At 42.9% G+C, this 15402-nt stretch overlaps 2 protein-coding genes across 2 annotated transcripts in view; both read left to right on the top strand.

Annotated features, from left to right (window-relative positions):
* The window catches only part of LOC115144768 (plasma membrane calcium-transporting ATPase 1-like), a 28319-nt gene extending 19724 nt beyond the window's left edge, over positions 1 to 8595 (top strand). The window contains exons 6-20 of the mRNA XM_029685818.2: positions 406 to 432; positions 2134 to 2283; positions 2439 to 2653; positions 2755 to 2997; positions 3272 to 3513; positions 3897 to 4134; positions 4369 to 4548; positions 4630 to 4717; positions 4828 to 4934; positions 5067 to 5258; positions 5437 to 5650; positions 5990 to 6201; positions 6296 to 6403; positions 6527 to 6715; positions 6886 to 8595. Coding sequence (XP_029541678.1) covers positions 406 to 432; positions 2134 to 2283; positions 2439 to 2653; positions 2755 to 2997; positions 3272 to 3513; positions 3897 to 4134; positions 4369 to 4548; positions 4630 to 4717; positions 4828 to 4934; positions 5067 to 5258; positions 5437 to 5650; positions 5990 to 6201; positions 6296 to 6403; positions 6527 to 6715; positions 6886 to 7257 — 2777 coding nt within the window. The 3' untranslated portion in view covers positions 7258 to 8595. The remainder of the gene's footprint in view (positions 1 to 405; positions 433 to 2133; positions 2284 to 2438; positions 2654 to 2754; positions 2998 to 3271; positions 3514 to 3896; positions 4135 to 4368; positions 4549 to 4629; positions 4718 to 4827; positions 4935 to 5066; positions 5259 to 5436; positions 5651 to 5989; positions 6202 to 6295; positions 6404 to 6526; positions 6716 to 6885) is intronic.
* A 1408-nt stretch (positions 8596 to 10003) lies between these two features.
* gtse1 (G-2 and S-phase expressed 1) lies at positions 10004 to 14857 on the top strand. The gene is made up of 12 exons (XM_029686962.2): positions 10004 to 10170; positions 10537 to 10630; positions 10954 to 11011; positions 11203 to 11872; positions 11988 to 12149; positions 12323 to 12464; positions 12586 to 13017; positions 13159 to 13228; positions 13384 to 13608; positions 13755 to 14058; positions 14173 to 14289; positions 14457 to 14857. Exons 2-12 carry the CDS (start codon positions 10609 to 10611, stop codon positions 14547 to 14549), a joined length of 2295 nt encoding a protein of 764 aa, XP_029542822.1. The 5' UTR covers positions 10004 to 10170; positions 10537 to 10608; the 3' UTR covers positions 14550 to 14857.
* Positions 14858 to 15402: the final 545 nt, after the last annotated feature.

Raw genomic sequence — 15402 nt, 5'->3', positions numbered from 1 at the left:
TCAGTTAACTGGCTGCAGTTGGGTCAGTTGGACCATGAACCTCTCTCCTGTCATACCCCGGCTAAAAACAGTTACTGCCTGTGAATTAAACAACCTGGTCCTTAGCTTCCTGCCAAGAGTGTTAGAGGAGCGTTGTGTTTAAGTCTGTAATCCCAGTATCATTGATCAGGGGATTGTCATAGTGAGGGAGTACACTATTAGGGAGTTGAGACAGGAATGCATGTCAGAGCATTTACACCTCTTAGTTTCCAATGCGATGTATAAGGGCTAGCCGTCAATAAAACTCACATCCAAGGGAACACGTTACAACTAGAAGGGTTTTGCCACTTGGCAAAAGTGAGAAGCTCTTTGCTGATGTGTAAAATGGATACGTTTTTAAGTGCAGTTGTTTCTTTCTCTCCACAGATAAGAAAGATGAGAAAAACAAGAAAGGTAGGTTTGTTATTGTGTGTTATATTTATATTGAAGCTGCTAGTTTTTATTTGTGTGCACTTCACGAGCATGGTGTGTTTATATTGAGTACTGTATAGTTTGGTTTGTGTGTTTATATCGACTCTGTATGATCTGGTCTGCGTGAGGTGGGTAAAGTCTGAGCTAGGCCTCGCTGCCGGTGCGGCCCTGTGTTTCCCGGAGGGCATATGGTAATGTGTGTGTCCCTGTGGTCCGAGCAGCAGGTGCTCTTGACTCCGCTCATGGTGATTAGGACCAAGGAGATTACAGCTCTTAATCTCAGCAGCTGCTTTCCCCCTCTGCTTTTCTTCCTTTAGCTAACAACCTGTACTGTTTTCGGATCAGCACACTTAAACACTTACACCCACACGCTCACTCACACATTTGCCTGGATGAACAAGGTCCCTTTACTTCACTTACTAACGCGTTGAGTATTTAGGGTTCTAGTGCGTGTGTGTTTGTACATTTACAGAACGTGGGCATGTTTTGGGATGATGGCGGTTGGATTGGCTTGTAGAGAATCTCAGCCAAGAAAGAGCAATAATCCCCAGACTAGGATTAAAGACTGTGAGCCAAACACCATAGTATCACTGCCGTGTATTACATAGAATAGCACCCCCTATCCGTTTCCATGCAGTATCAACAACCCCTGCCATCCAACTATGAATCCTTACACACCAATGTACAATTTTATTTCCCCCATTTAATTATTTGTTAATTGGATGCATCAACAATTCTTATTACAATTATTGTATTATGAGGTGCTCATGTTTGCTAATTTGACTTTTTTCCTAATGTATCTGGAAAAAATAAAGAGAGAACTGAAGGAAATGTTACAGTATTGTCACGGTCGTCATGAGAAGTAGACCAAGGTGCAGCGTGGTGAGCGTACATTTTCTTTTTATTTGATAATGTCGCCAACCAAAACAAAAATAACAAAAACGACCGTGAAGCTTACAAGGGCTATAGTACCCCTAACAAAGACAACTTCCCACAAAACCAACAAGGAAAAAGGCTGCCTAAGTATGATTCCCAATCAGAGACAACGATAGACAGCTGTCCCTGATTGAGAACCATACCCGGCCAAACACAAAGAAATAGAAAACATAGAAAATCAAAACATAGAACGCCCAGCCCAAATCACACCCTGACCAAACCAAAACAGAGACATAAAAAGGCTCTCTAAGGTCAGGACGTGACAAGTTTGATACTGTAGAAGTAGATTTCTCCTGGTTTTTACTGCCTTATTCCTTATTTTATTCCTTACACTCAGGGAGTACAATTACTCAGGGAGTATAGTTACTCAAGGACTATTGTTAGTTACTCAGGGAGTATAGTTAGTTACTCAGAGAGTCTAATTATTCAGGTAGTATTTAGGGAGTGTAGTTGCTTAGGGTGTATAGTTAGTTACTCAGAGAGTATAGTTAGTTACTCTGGAATATATCCACTTCTGGAGTATAGTTAGTTACTAATGGAGTATAGTTAGTTACTCGGAGAGCATAGTTACTCAGTGAGTATAGTTACAGAGTATAGTTATTCTGGGAGTATAGTTACACTCTTGTCATCTCTGAGGAAATTCGTTTTGATGGGCCCATGTTGTGAATTAGATGTGAACCCGATGTTTCCCAAAATGTCTCTATTTCATCTTAATGTCATTTGAACCCATCCTCTCGTCTCCCTCAGGCAAGTCTAAGGGTGGTGCAGGCGTGGAGATGCAGCCCCTAAACAGTGACGATGGAGGAGAGGAGAAGAAGAAAGCCAACCTACCAAAGAAGGAAAAGTCTGTGCTCCAGGGGAAGTTGACCAAATTAGCGGTGCAGATCGGCAAAGCAGGTAAGACCATCACAAGGGAAGCCCTCTATTTCAACCAAGCAAAAATCGCAATTCTGAAAGTGCGTTTGATTTCCACAGCAGATTGTCTCAGTTTGTCATCATTAAAGATATTTTTCTCTTTCATTGTGTTCACTCCTATCCTTTCACCTGTCCAGGCCTGTTCATGTCGGGATTGACAGTAATCATCCTGATAACTCTGTTTATGGTGGACACTTTCTGGATCCAGGGCCTACCATGGGTCGCGGACTGCACACCCATCTACATACAGTTCTGTGTCAAGTTCTTCATCATAGGTGTAACTGTGCTAGTGGTGGCCGTGCCCGAAGGTCTCCCCTTGGCCGTCACCATCTCATTGGCCTACTCTGTCAAAGTAGGTATCACTACCATGTTAACACAGTATGTATAATTCAGACAGGAGTAATTAAGAATCGCATTGCCAGATCACAAATAATAGCCTCCTCTCTTCCTCAGAAAATGATGAAAGACAACAACCTGGTGAGGCACCTGGATGCCTGTGAAACCATGGGCAACGCCACAGCCATCTGCTCTGACAAAACGGGGACATTAACCATGAACAGGATGACCGTGGTCCAGGCTTATCTGGGAGACAGGCACTACAGGGTGGTTCCTGAGCCTGACCTCATCCCAGGCAAAGTCTTGGACCTGCTCATTATGGGCATCGGAGTCAACTGTGCTTACACTTCCAAGATCATGGTAAGTGAAAATATTTCACTCTGTTGAGATTTTCAACTCTGGCAAACAGAACACAAAATAAAGCAATTTTCTTGGCAATCTTTTATTGACATCTGTTTAAATACATTGAGTGCCAGGTCAGGGATTTCAAGCCAGAGCCAAATTCTCTTGAGATCTGGGTACTTTCATTTCGAACATGCATTGATATCAATGGGAAGTATTTGTAAAGACTTGAATTTATGTTAGTTGATTTGAAGTTTGGAACTGACCTTAATGTGTAAATGGTTTGTCTCAGTCTCCTGAGAAGGAGGGCGGGCTGCCGCGCCAAGTAGGCAACAAGACTGAATGTGCCTTGCTGGGCTTTGCCTTGGATCTGAGACGGGACTATATGACCATCCGCAATGAGGTCCCAGAGGAGAAGCTCTTCAAGGTCTACACCTTCAACTCAGCCAGGAAGTCCATGAGCACGGTGCTAAAGAACGCAGATGGGAGCTACCGCATGTTCAGCAAAGGAGCATCAGAGATCCTCCTGAAGAAGTAGGCCGGGACTTAACTCAGCAAATTAACTTGCTCAGTATTATTTGTCAGAAACCTAATATAAATATAAACTTAATATAAATATAAACCTAATATATACAGTATATAAATATAAACCTAATATATACAGTATATAAATATAAACCTAATATATACAGTATATAAACTTAATATAAATATAAACCTAATATATACAGTATATAAATATAAACCTAATATATAAGGTATATACATTTAATATAAACCTAATATAAATAGAAACCTAATATATACAGTATATAAATATAAACCTAATATATACAGTATATAAATAGAAACCTAATATATAAGGTATATACATTTAATATAAACCTAAAATAAATTCCCTCTTTATCTCAACACAGGTGTTGTAAGATCATGACAGCCAATGGGGAGGCTAAGGTCTTTAAGTCCAGGGATAGAGATGACGTGGTGAAGAAGGTGATCGAGCCCATGGCCTCCGAGGGCCTCAGGACCATCTGCCTGGCCTACAGGGACTTCCCCCCTGCCGACGGCGAGCCTGACTGGGAAAACGAAACTGACATCCTCACCGGCCTCACCTGTTTGTGTGTGGTGGGCATCGAGGACCCCGTACGGCCAGAGGTAAAAGGGCCATTGGAGCCCAAACAAAAGGTCCTTGTTGCAAAGGTCTAATTAAGTGAAGAAGGTAAATGTTTGTGTTGCTATAACCCTCAACAGTGTACATGTATAATCACCCTAAAAAGGAAAGCAGGTGTTTGTGAGTGTGTCTCTGGGGCGTTGAATTATAAGCAAAACACACATTTCCATAATCTGAAGAGAAAAAATGGACAGTAAGGTATTCTTCTTCCACCCTAGGTACCTGACGCCATTAAGAGGTGTCAGCGTGCTGGCATCACAGTGCGCATGGTCACAGGGGACAACATCAACACGGCTCGGGCCATCGCTAGCAAGTGTGGCATACTGCAGCCCGGAGATGACTTCCTTTGTATAGACGGCAAAGAGTTCAACCGACGAATTAGAAATGAACTGGGAGAGGTAATATTCCTCTCACAAAATAGAACTGTTTCTGTAAAAAAAATAGGATGATAGAGTAACCCAAGGAATGTCTACTTCCAGATTGAGCAGGAGCGCATTGATAAGATTTGGCCTAAACTCCGTGTGCTTGCAAGATCCTCACCCACTGACAAACATACCTTAGTGAAAGGTATGTTTGTGTTTTTTTTTCTTCCATTCATCACTATTTTTGGAAAGTTACAGATACATTTTTAGGTCTCACATATTATCTAAAGGGATGATGCTTGCCTCTGTTCACAGGTATAATGGATAGCACTGTACAAGAACCAAGACAAGTTGTTGCTGTAACAGGAGATGGTACTAATGACGGCCCTGCCTTGAAGAAAGCTGATGTTGGATTTGCCATGGTATTATTATACTCCAAGATCTGGCACATGTTATGTCCCATCAATATTATATGAGTAGGTTCTCTCTCTCATTCAACCAGACGGATACTTTTGGTGCTGTGACTAATACGCTGTGACATGATGTGCCCACAGGGCATTGCAGGCACGGATGTGGCCAAAGAGGCCTCAGACATCATCCTGACAGATGACAACTTCAGCAGCATCGTCAAGGCGGTGATGTGGGGACGGAACGTCTACGATAGCATCTCAAAGTTTCTCCAGTTCCAGCTGACGGTTAATGTGGTGGCTGTCATTGTGGCCTTCACCGGAGCCTGCATCACACAGGTGAGACACTCTCTATTTCTGCCATGTCCATCCTTCCCATCTTGCCTTTCTGCTTGGAAAGTTGAGGCACAGAGAGAGTCTAACTGCCTATAGGGAGTTTTTATTATCTACTCTACAAGTTACAACTGTCTTTGAAAAGTGGAGAGCTATACATAACTCAAACTACATCTCCCCTCAGGACTCTCCTCTCAAAGCTGTCCAGATGCTGTGGGTGAACCTGATCATGGACACCTTTGCCTCGCTGGCCCTGGCCACTGAGCCCCCAACTGAGTCTCTCCTGCTGAGGAAGCCGTACGGCCGCAACAAGCCCCTCATCTCTCGAACCATGATGAAGAACATCCTGGGCCACGCTGTCTACCAGCTCACCATCATCTTCACTCTGCTGTTCGCCGGTGAGTACCGCCTGGGGGTCAATTCAATTAGTCGTGCCAATTGGACATTGACATTAAAGTTAATGTATTTTTTTCCCCCTCTTTCCCTCCAACTTTGTTCTTGATAAAGTTATGAAAGCAAATGTAATGTATTGAGAGGGGGTCAAATACTTATTTCCCTCATTAAAATGCAAATCAATTTATAACATTTTTGATTTTTTTGTTATTATTCTGTCTCTCACTGTTCAAATAAACCTACCATTAAAATTATAGACTGATCATTTATTTGTCAGTGGGCAAACGTACAAAATCCTCTGGGGATCAAATACTTTTCCCCCTCACTGTATGTTTCCACCACAGGGGAGCAGATGTTTGACATTGACAGTGGGAGGTACGCGCCACTCCACGCCCCTCCCTCAGAACATTACACAATTGTCTTCAACACCTTCGTCATGATGCAACTCTTCAACGAGATCAACGCCCGCAAGATCCACGGCGAGCGCAACGTCTTTGACGGCATCTTCAAAAACATGATCTTCTGCTCCATTGTGTTCGGAACGTTCGTCATCCAGGTGAGCAGCATTCAGATCTATACAGGAAATACACACAGGGGATTTCATATTGGAAAGAAAGTAGTCTCCAATCACCCTGTGTTTTGTCATCCAGATTGTGATAGTGCAGTTTGGAGGGAAACCTTTCAGCTGTGTGTGCCTCACCATCGACCAATGGCTCTGGTGTGTCTTCTTGGGCTTTGGATGTCTACTGTGGGGCCAGGTGAGCTTATTACCGGTTTCTAATGTCCTTCAAAGTCCCTGTGATCTACTTGCCTGTTATTAAATTACAAAAAAAGTTTTGTCACAAATGAGTTCAACATTTGAGTTTGTGTCTCGTTTCTAGGTGGTCACCACTGTCCCCACCAGCCGGCTGAAGTTCCTGAAGTCTGCAGGCCATGGCACGCAGCAGGAGGAGATCCCTGAGGAGGAGCTGGAGGAGATGGAGGACCTGGACGAGATCGACCACGCTGAGATGGAGATGAGGAGGGGACAGGTCCTCTGGTGCAGAGGTCTAGGCAGGATCCAGACTCAGGTATGTATGGTCAACTCACAATTACATCTCAGCTCATAATCATCCCTCAGCTTTACACCAAACCATGGCTACCATTGGCCTGGATACGAACTCAGTATTGTGCTTTATTAACTTTCAATGGGGTCTCAATACTCATATTTTGACTGTGTCTTTGTTCCCAAACTGTCCAGATCCGCGTAGTGAATGCCTTCCGAGACACTATGTCCCCCTACGAGGGTCTGGAGACCCCGGAGTCCCGCAACTCCATCCACAACTTCATGACAACCCCAGAGTTCAGGATAGAAGACTCAGAGCCACAGATCCCACTCATCGACGACACAGAGGGAGAGGACGATGCTCCCACCAAGCGCAACGCTGCACAGACTCTGCCCCCACACTCCAAGCTGGCCACCCTCCCGTCCTCGCCCAACCAGAACAATAACGCTGTGGACATGGTCATCCCCCTCCACAAGGAGAGTCCAAAGATTAGCGGGAATCCTGAGAGTGCTGTGCTTCCGGTGTGCCCTGGGAGCCCGCTGAACAGCCTGGAGACCTCCCTCTGAGCTGGACCGTAGTACCAGTAATGGCCCACTGACCTCAGCCCACTTAACAATACCAAGACGTGGGGAGAGGAGGCTTCTAGAAGTTTTGGTTTGGACTGGAATTGAGGACATCAGATATTTCATATTTTATGGTCTTGTATCGATGGAGGGGTGCATATTTTGAATGAAAGAATTATAGACTACGCTTAAAAAAAGTAATTGAATGAACAGGGAGGCTGGGACGCATTGCTGTACATCAGCAATACTTCTAAAGAATGAATGCATTGGCTATGTATATTTTTACGATTTCATTCATGTTGTGAAACAGACCTGTTTACACATTTGTGAAACTTTGATTGTCTGTGAAAGACCTACGTAATAACATGTACAACGTGGGGCTGTGAAATTAAAAAAATATATACTGTATTTTAGATATTGCTGTTTTTTAGGAGAAAACAGGTTTCTATTGAAACTGAACTATTTTGCCTGCAAGTTCTATTTGGTATGTATTTTGCTAGGTACATAGAAATATCTAGCAAAATAAGAAGAGGTGGTTTTATGGTCTATTAGGAGAGGTTAGAGTAACTGGAAAACAACCACAAATATCCATGTACACAATTCCACACTGTAAATATTCACTCTGTTCCCAATCATTCCAAAACTACATTTCATGTTTACTGGAAAGTGGAGCTTCCATTTGTCACTAGTGCTATAAATCTAGACCACAGATGATAAGCACCGACTCCATGGAAAGGCTCATTATGAATCAAGGATACTATACATACTATACATACTGTACAATGTGTCTGTAGAGATAATTATGTGAAGTGAGTGTATTGTTGGTTTTAAGTCATTTTTTACCATTTTAAATCAGGAGTAGGTTGTTGCCTGATCAAAAACCACGTATTTCAAAGACGTTTAATAATGTGCTGAATGGTTTTGATGACCTGGGTTGTATTTCACAAATAGGATCAAAGGGTTTGCCCAGCTAACTGATATAACTTGATTCTCTACATCATTAACATGTACAGTTAGTTGATAAAGTAATACTTACCCATTGATGTCCCTTTCCATTTGACCTCTCCCGTGAACTGACCTGGGAGATTTGGGTTGTCATTATTTAAAGTTGACTACCATATTGATTCTGCTTTTTGAAATACCCTCCAGGAAACATAGAAACTACGCAAGATACAGAGTACTTTATTGCATATAACCTCCTTCAGAGAGACTTAATATTTTGTAAAATATAGCCTAGCTTTGTATCTTCTTCAAGAAAACTAAGTAGTTTTCATCCCTCACAAAAGTCAGGGTATCATCATTTTGGAGGCAGAATTGAAAAGGATTCAAAACAGAGGTTTTTTTTTTTTTTTTGGGGGGGATTCTGGAATCCAGGGGCCATATCCATAAACCATCTCAGAGTAGGAGTGCTGATCTAGGATCTGTCATTTTAATCTGGTTCATTATGATCTAAAAGATTCAACTGATCCTAGATCAGCACTTCTACTCTGAGATACTTTGTGGATACGGACATATTTATTTGGGATTTCTTCCCTGTATTGCAATTTCAAACTTCATATTAAGAAGAAAGAAGGTATAAATCCCAATCCAATGGAAGTACTGTAGATGGTAAAAAAATGAAGAAAGATTCCATAAGCAACTTTTGTTTGTTTCTCTGTCGTTTCATTCAACATTGGGAATGACTGTTTATCCACCTCTATAAGGATCTCAATATTTGGTAATAAAGTACTTTGTGTCTGTTTATTTTAAACAATGGCTGTTGTGGTCGATATTCATTTTCGAAACTTGTTGAGTAATGTGTATGGTTTTGAAAATAAAATGAATTATTTAGCTTACCTAAATGGTTTTGAATCTGTCCTCTATATTTTAAAAACTTTTTCTCAACATTCAGTCATTATTGCAACACTCAGTTCATTTAAAAAGGCTATTGAATTTGGCCATCAGTGTCTCTGAAAAAATCCACACCACACCATGTAGGTGTATCTGGTTATCTGGTTCTCCGTGTTCGCAATGCTAGTATTATAATAGTCTATTATTGAAAAAGTAATACCTGTCATACCTGAGTTTAAGTGACATTTCTTAACAGAAAAGGACTGATGTAAAAGCGAACAATTCCTCCTTAAAGGAGCTACATGTAGAATTTTGGGATTGTAATTTCAGAAAATGTGCATAATATTTCTGCAGTAATAGTGGAATGCTAGTTTTTCACAATCTTTTTTCACTAAACAAACATTTTGGCCAATACAAAATCGCATTCTAAAATGCAGACTTTCTGACAAAAAAAGCCAGACCGAAGAGGGAAAACCACCCTCCCTCTCTTATATTGGCATCACAAGAAAGTGTGGCCATCTCCTCGAGCACAACGAAAAATGGTAGACTGGCTGATACAAGCGTCAATGTAGAAATCGCTCTGTCATTTCCTGGTTGCTGAAATTCTACACTCTTCAATTTCAGTTTATGTGATGCAAAAATGCATCACATAAATTCCACCAGGAATTATAAATGTATCGGAGTAAAAAGTACATACATTTTTTAGGAAATGTAACGTTAGCTAGGAATGTAGCTAGTTGAGGAAAAATAAAACATATAAATACTCAAGTAAGAACAGATACCCCTGCAAAAAAAGTATTTGTAGGCTACTTACTTTATATTTATGTTTTCGCCCAGTCAAAATAAAGGTTAAATAAAAATGTAAAGGCAAGATTACTACAATTCCCAGTAGCGCTCTGGTGTCGCTTATGCCAGACGTTTCAACCAATGTCGAGGTAGCCTGCATGTCACATGGACTTGTTTGTTCACGAAATTTGAAATATCTCTTACTCTCGGACCAAATACATATTTTTTAAACAGATGTTGAACTGCATGACATCGATTTAGCAGAATATAACTAGCACACTTATTTACTAACATAAGACGGTAGGTGCTGTTTGGATGTATTGGAAATACGAAATTCGTCATAACGACTTACGTAGCTAGCCAGATGCATTTGATTGTATGTCGTGCCAGCTAACGCGTTAGCTAGATTACTGCTAACTAGATACATTTAAAAAAAAGGCTACAAATACATTACCAACTAAAATAAGGATTGGGCTAAAGTTAGCTAGCTAACCAACAATGTAAATGAATTCTGATATGGTAGCTAGTTATGTTCATAATACATGCTAGTCAGTCAAAACTAGCTAGTTAATGTTAACGTAGATTTATTAGATATAACGTTAGCTTTTAGCTAGCTTCTCTATCACTGTTTTTCATAAGTTTTCAATTCCTAATTTCCCTATGAAGGACGACGAACGTTAACCTACTACGACATCTGCACTCTGGGCCCTAGCGACCTGTCCTAGTCCCGTGAGGAGTATGGATTCCCATGCCAACAGTGGTAACTCGACTTTCTTATCCTTATTTCTTGTTAACTATAATTTATTCCATTGCTATTCACATTGTCAACTGTTTAACGTTAAAGTCCATGAGCCAGACCCCCAAGTTTGGGCCGTCGAGTTCACAAAGTCGCATATGATTGTGACATAACTAGGTTAGTTAGACCTTCAAGAAAATCACAGAGAGATCGTCACCCCAAGTGAGCCGACCAACCCCCATGGCTCATGTACTATTAGTAGCGAGACAAACACTGTTCTTCCTATCAAAGGATTTTATTTTTTTGGTGCATTGTTTGTTTAAATGTCCTTGTTCCTTTCCCACAAGAATTCTTCTCATTGGCTGAAGAGAAGTTTGATTTTGACGTTTCACTCTCACCTGCCAGGTTGGTGTCATAGATATCTTTGATTTCCATTTCTTTGGTTTGTATGCATTTCTCTCTTGAATTCGTTGCCACTGAACTCACAATCTGTCTTTGTATTTGATACTACCATTGTCTATACATTTTACTTGGGAAATGTTACATCACTTACATATGAAAAATAACATTGTAAAATCATTCCCCCTTGTTTAAAGCTCAAGAGGAGATGAAGACGATGACGAGGTTTTTGTTGGTCCGGTCTGTCACAAGGAGAGGTGTATCTCCGTCGGTCTGGAGACCATTGTCAAGGAAAACGTCAGCAGTTTTCCTTCAGTGGGTGAGGGGCCCAGCTGGAGTTCTTTGGCTGTGGACAAGTTTGAGGAAATCTGCAAGGAAGCCAACCTACTAGCCAGTCAACTAGTTGTCAACCAGCAGCACCCTGATGTAGGGGTAACCAACGGTACACTCACATTGAGTAAAGAAGAACCGAAAGAAGACTTTGTGCAGGATGCTGGGGCCAAACTGGGCATGTTCAGAAAGCCAGTTGATGCTGTCCTAAGCCCTATCAAAAGGGAGACCTTCTGTGTGCAGGACAGTCCATTGAAGCAGCTCCCTCCTGCTATTCAGCAGCGGTTGTTAAGGAATGGTGGGGTTTCTAACTCCACTACGAGCCGTGTTGGCACTTCCAGCCCTGTGAGAGCAGGGACTACGACTCGGACCAAGATGGTGCTCCGAGGAAGGGTAGGGCTGGCCTGCAACACCGGGGTGCTCCCTAGCAAACAACAACCAGCAGCCCGAGGAGCGACCGCGACGACAGCTTTGCAGACAGCCAAGACCAGACCGGCGCCTGCTGAGAAGACCACCATGCTGGCTCCTCCAAGCAAAGTATGGGCTCTTAGAACATATCTTGCCACATAGCCTATCATATCATTCTGTATAGTCTAAGGTCAAATCAGTAATGTAGAAAGTTTTCTCAACTCATGTAGTCTGTTTCTTTCAGGGTAACTTGGGGCTGAGGCGTAGCCCAGGTAGTCGTAACTCCAGCAGAGCACCCTCCTGCGAGGACCTTCTCTCTGACACAGCCAGCATAGCCTCGGACATCAGCGACACCTCCCTCAACTCCAGTCTGCAGGGGAAGAGGACCCTCATACCCCCTAGCAAGGTAACCCAGAGGAATTTGCTGATATCATCAGACACTGACATTTTAAACAGAATTCTTAATTCATATATATATATATATATATATTAGGAGACTTCAGATCAGGTGGTAAAATATGTGAATACCCTCTGATAAAATGGCAGGTGTTGAAACATGAATGTCCTTGTCCTATTCAGAGTGGGATGCGGGCTCCGTCAGCGGTCAAAGCCCCCCCTCCTCAGACCAGGAGAGTGACTGACCAGAGGAGAAACACATCTTCCTCCTCTTCCTCAGTGTCCAGCTTCAACTCCAGTCTGTCTGTGTCACCCACAGGGAAAGGTGAGGCCCTGTGTAGAGCTTCACAGTGTAATTTCAAGATGCTGTCTACAGTTCAACCATTTCAAAGATATGAAGTGTATGGAAAGTGCAATGCAAATATCTGACCTGTCTCTGATTTTAGGTAAACTCAGCACGTCCCTCAACTCCAGCATCAGTGGCCCTAATGGCCGCCTGCCCGCTGGCAAGAGCCGACTCACCAATCCTGTTGTGAGTGCCACCAAGACCTGCAAGTCTACCCTCATCAGCCGAGCTCCGGGGCTGCCCTCTTCCACCACAGTAGCACGCCGTGTCATCTCAGACCCGGGAAGGAAGCTCTCTGAGCAAGACCGATTTAAAACGGTTCAGTCCACCCCTTTGAAGAGAGTTGAACCGGTGGCCACAGCCACCCCCTTGCACCAGACTCCAGCAAAGATGAACATGGAGAGAATGTCCTCTGTGCCCAACATCCCCACCTCATCTTCAGCGAAGACTAAGGACGTCGTCAAGGGCAACCCCAAACTCAAGGCGTTCATTGCTCCAACCCCTACTAGTCAGTTCAAGAGGAGGTTGGAAGGTGAGGACTGGTCAACTGTTGGCTACCTTTGAGCAGCTACTACTGATCACTGGCTTGTCTTACTTCATGTTTCTGAATGGAAAGGCTCATAATTGTTTGCTTGCAAAAATGTTAACATATTTATTTGTCTTCCCTACAAAGCTGTTTCATCCCCTGATGCCCCTCTCATCATGAAGCCAAAGAGATTGATGTCTGCTTGCAGTGTGGAAAGGTACTGTAACTATGATTTAAATTATTATTTTTTATTCCTAAGTGTCTGGAGTCGGAAATTGTACACCATTGACGATTATTAGAATACTGAAGATGTTAGTCATCCTAGTCATACCATTAGCATTGAATATGCCTTCCCCCCCTTCTATCCATCAGTCTCCCCCACAAACGACCAGTTCCAGAGCTGTTCCAGACGCCCCCTGCTGGGGGGAACAAGGCAGTGCAACCCAAGATGAGACACCCCTCTGCCCTTCCCACCCCTGTGAACCGGAGGATCTCTGGTATCCCCATGCTCACCCCGAATAGCATTTCACGGCCAGGCAGGCCTTCCCTGAGCATGGCCATCCGGCCAGCCTCTATCCAGAGGGCCGTCTACTGGAGGTGAGAAAGCAGCTGCCACACTGGACTCTGTCTAAAAGGGCCAAGATAATAGTCTTGCCATAAGTGACAATGAATCAGTGTTAGGGTAAGGTGTTGTGATGTAATAAAAATAGGCTAGTTGGTGATAACATTATTATTTTTTTCAGTCCCACCCAGGTGAAAGGGAGCTACCAAGAGGAGGTGGCAGCAGCACCAGAAGAGGAGACCGTCCAGCCATTTTCCCTGGAGGACGAGCCAGAGGTGCAGCCCCCCACCCCTGCTACGGTCCCCCATCCAGAGGAGCAGGGGGTATGTCAGGATGACCCAGAACCAGGAGTGGACCAGGTGCCTCCGACTAACAAGGAAAACAACCACCCTGAGCCGAATGAAGAATCCAAGGAGCTCGAGAACACTGAAAAGCTGCTAGAGCAGCCTCAATGCAATTGGATGAAGACCCAGGATGTTAATGAGGTAATGTCTTGATATGTGGAAGTAGTTGATATGTTGTCTTGTTTCAGCTTGCATAAGTTATTTGTCTTTGGTTGAATGACGTTTGTATGTCTTGGGTTGTTTCTTGTCCAATAGGTTTTGCTGGTAGATGCCCCGGCACCTGTGTTGAGGCCTTATGAGAAACTCCTAATTGACCTCTCCAGCACTCCTGTCCTGATCAGAACAACCTCTGTGAAGCCCTCCGGTGGTCAGGTGAGAGAATCTACTCCATACATTATGATGACTGACTCAAATTATCAAAACATTCCTATTGAGAAAGGCAGTGCCATGATACCCAGTTGACTCATCACATATGTTGTCGGGATTCATGACCACACTGATTTCTGGTAATTGTATGTGTATTTTTTTCCCACCTACAGCTGATTGACCTGAGCTCGCCCCTGATCAAATGGAGTCCAGAAGACAAGGACCATGCCTTAAATGAAGCACCCCTGATCAACTTATCCTTTTGATTAATAATATCGCAATAGAGCATTCCAGCATTTCCTCTACATGTATATTGATTCCAATAGCCTTCCTGCTGACACTTGTGCTTGTGCCTGTACCACACACAAATGACATTTATAATGAGAACTAGCTGCTGATGATCAAGGGTTTAAGAAAAGATTGTTTTAAGTCGAGACTGTTAGTATACATACTATGTAAGTCACCAATCTGATTTATTTTTAAGAATGGTACTGTACCTTTTTATTTTTGTTTGTTACCGTCTTGCAGCTCTATGTGATTCTTTTAAAAGCTCTAATAAATGTTCTTCATTTAACTTATTGTGATGCTGAGTCTTGCATGTAAATGAATGCAGGTCTGGTATTAGGGCCAGAGAGCTGACCTGTGCTCATTGCCTCGGAGACAGTCTACTCCACTATTGGCTGGGCACCCAGAAGTTTGACTTTGACTGAAGGAACAGCTCCTGCCCACAGACAGATGTTGTTGTGCTCTCATAAATAAGATATCATCCACTATATATACACACAAATGAGTAGATTTGGCTAATTCAGCCACACCCTTGCTGACAGGTGTATAAAATTGAGAACACAGCCATGTAATCTCCATAAACGAACATTGGAAGTAGAATGACCTTACTGAATAGCTCAGTGACTTAACGTGGCACCGTCATAGGATGCCACCTTTCCAACAAGTCAGTTTGTCTAATTTCTGCCCTGCTAGAGCTGCCCCGGTCAACTGTAAAGGCTGTTTTTGTGAAATGGAAACGTCTAGGATCAACAGCTACCGCAGAGTGCTGTAGTGCGTAAAAATCATCTGACTCGGTTGCAACACTCACTACCGAGTTCCAAACTGCCTTTGGAA

Source organism: Oncorhynchus nerka, linkage group LG17 (assembly GCF_034236695.1).
Source record: "Oncorhynchus nerka isolate Pitt River linkage group LG17, Oner_Uvic_2.0, whole genome shotgun sequence".
NCBI classification, from domain to species: Eukaryota; Metazoa; Chordata; class Actinopteri; order Salmoniformes; family Salmonidae; genus Oncorhynchus; species Oncorhynchus nerka.
The sequence above is the reverse complement of the archived record's forward strand: the minus strand, read 5'-3'. Positions and strand labels throughout refer to the sequence as shown.

Excerpts from the sequence above, each read along its gene's own strand:
- gtse1 (XM_029686962.2), top strand. The coding sequence starts at position 10,609 with ATGGATTCCCATGCCAACAGTG. Across the intron at positions 13,018-13,158 it reads GTTCAAGAGGAGGTTGGAAG|CTGTTTCATCCCCTGATGCC; the intron begins GTGAGGACTGGT and ends TTCCCTACAAAG. Across the intron at positions 13,609-13,754 it reads CAGAGGGCCGTCTACTGGAG|TCCCACCCAGGTGAAAGGGA; the intron begins GTGAGAAAGCAG and ends TATTTTTTTCAG.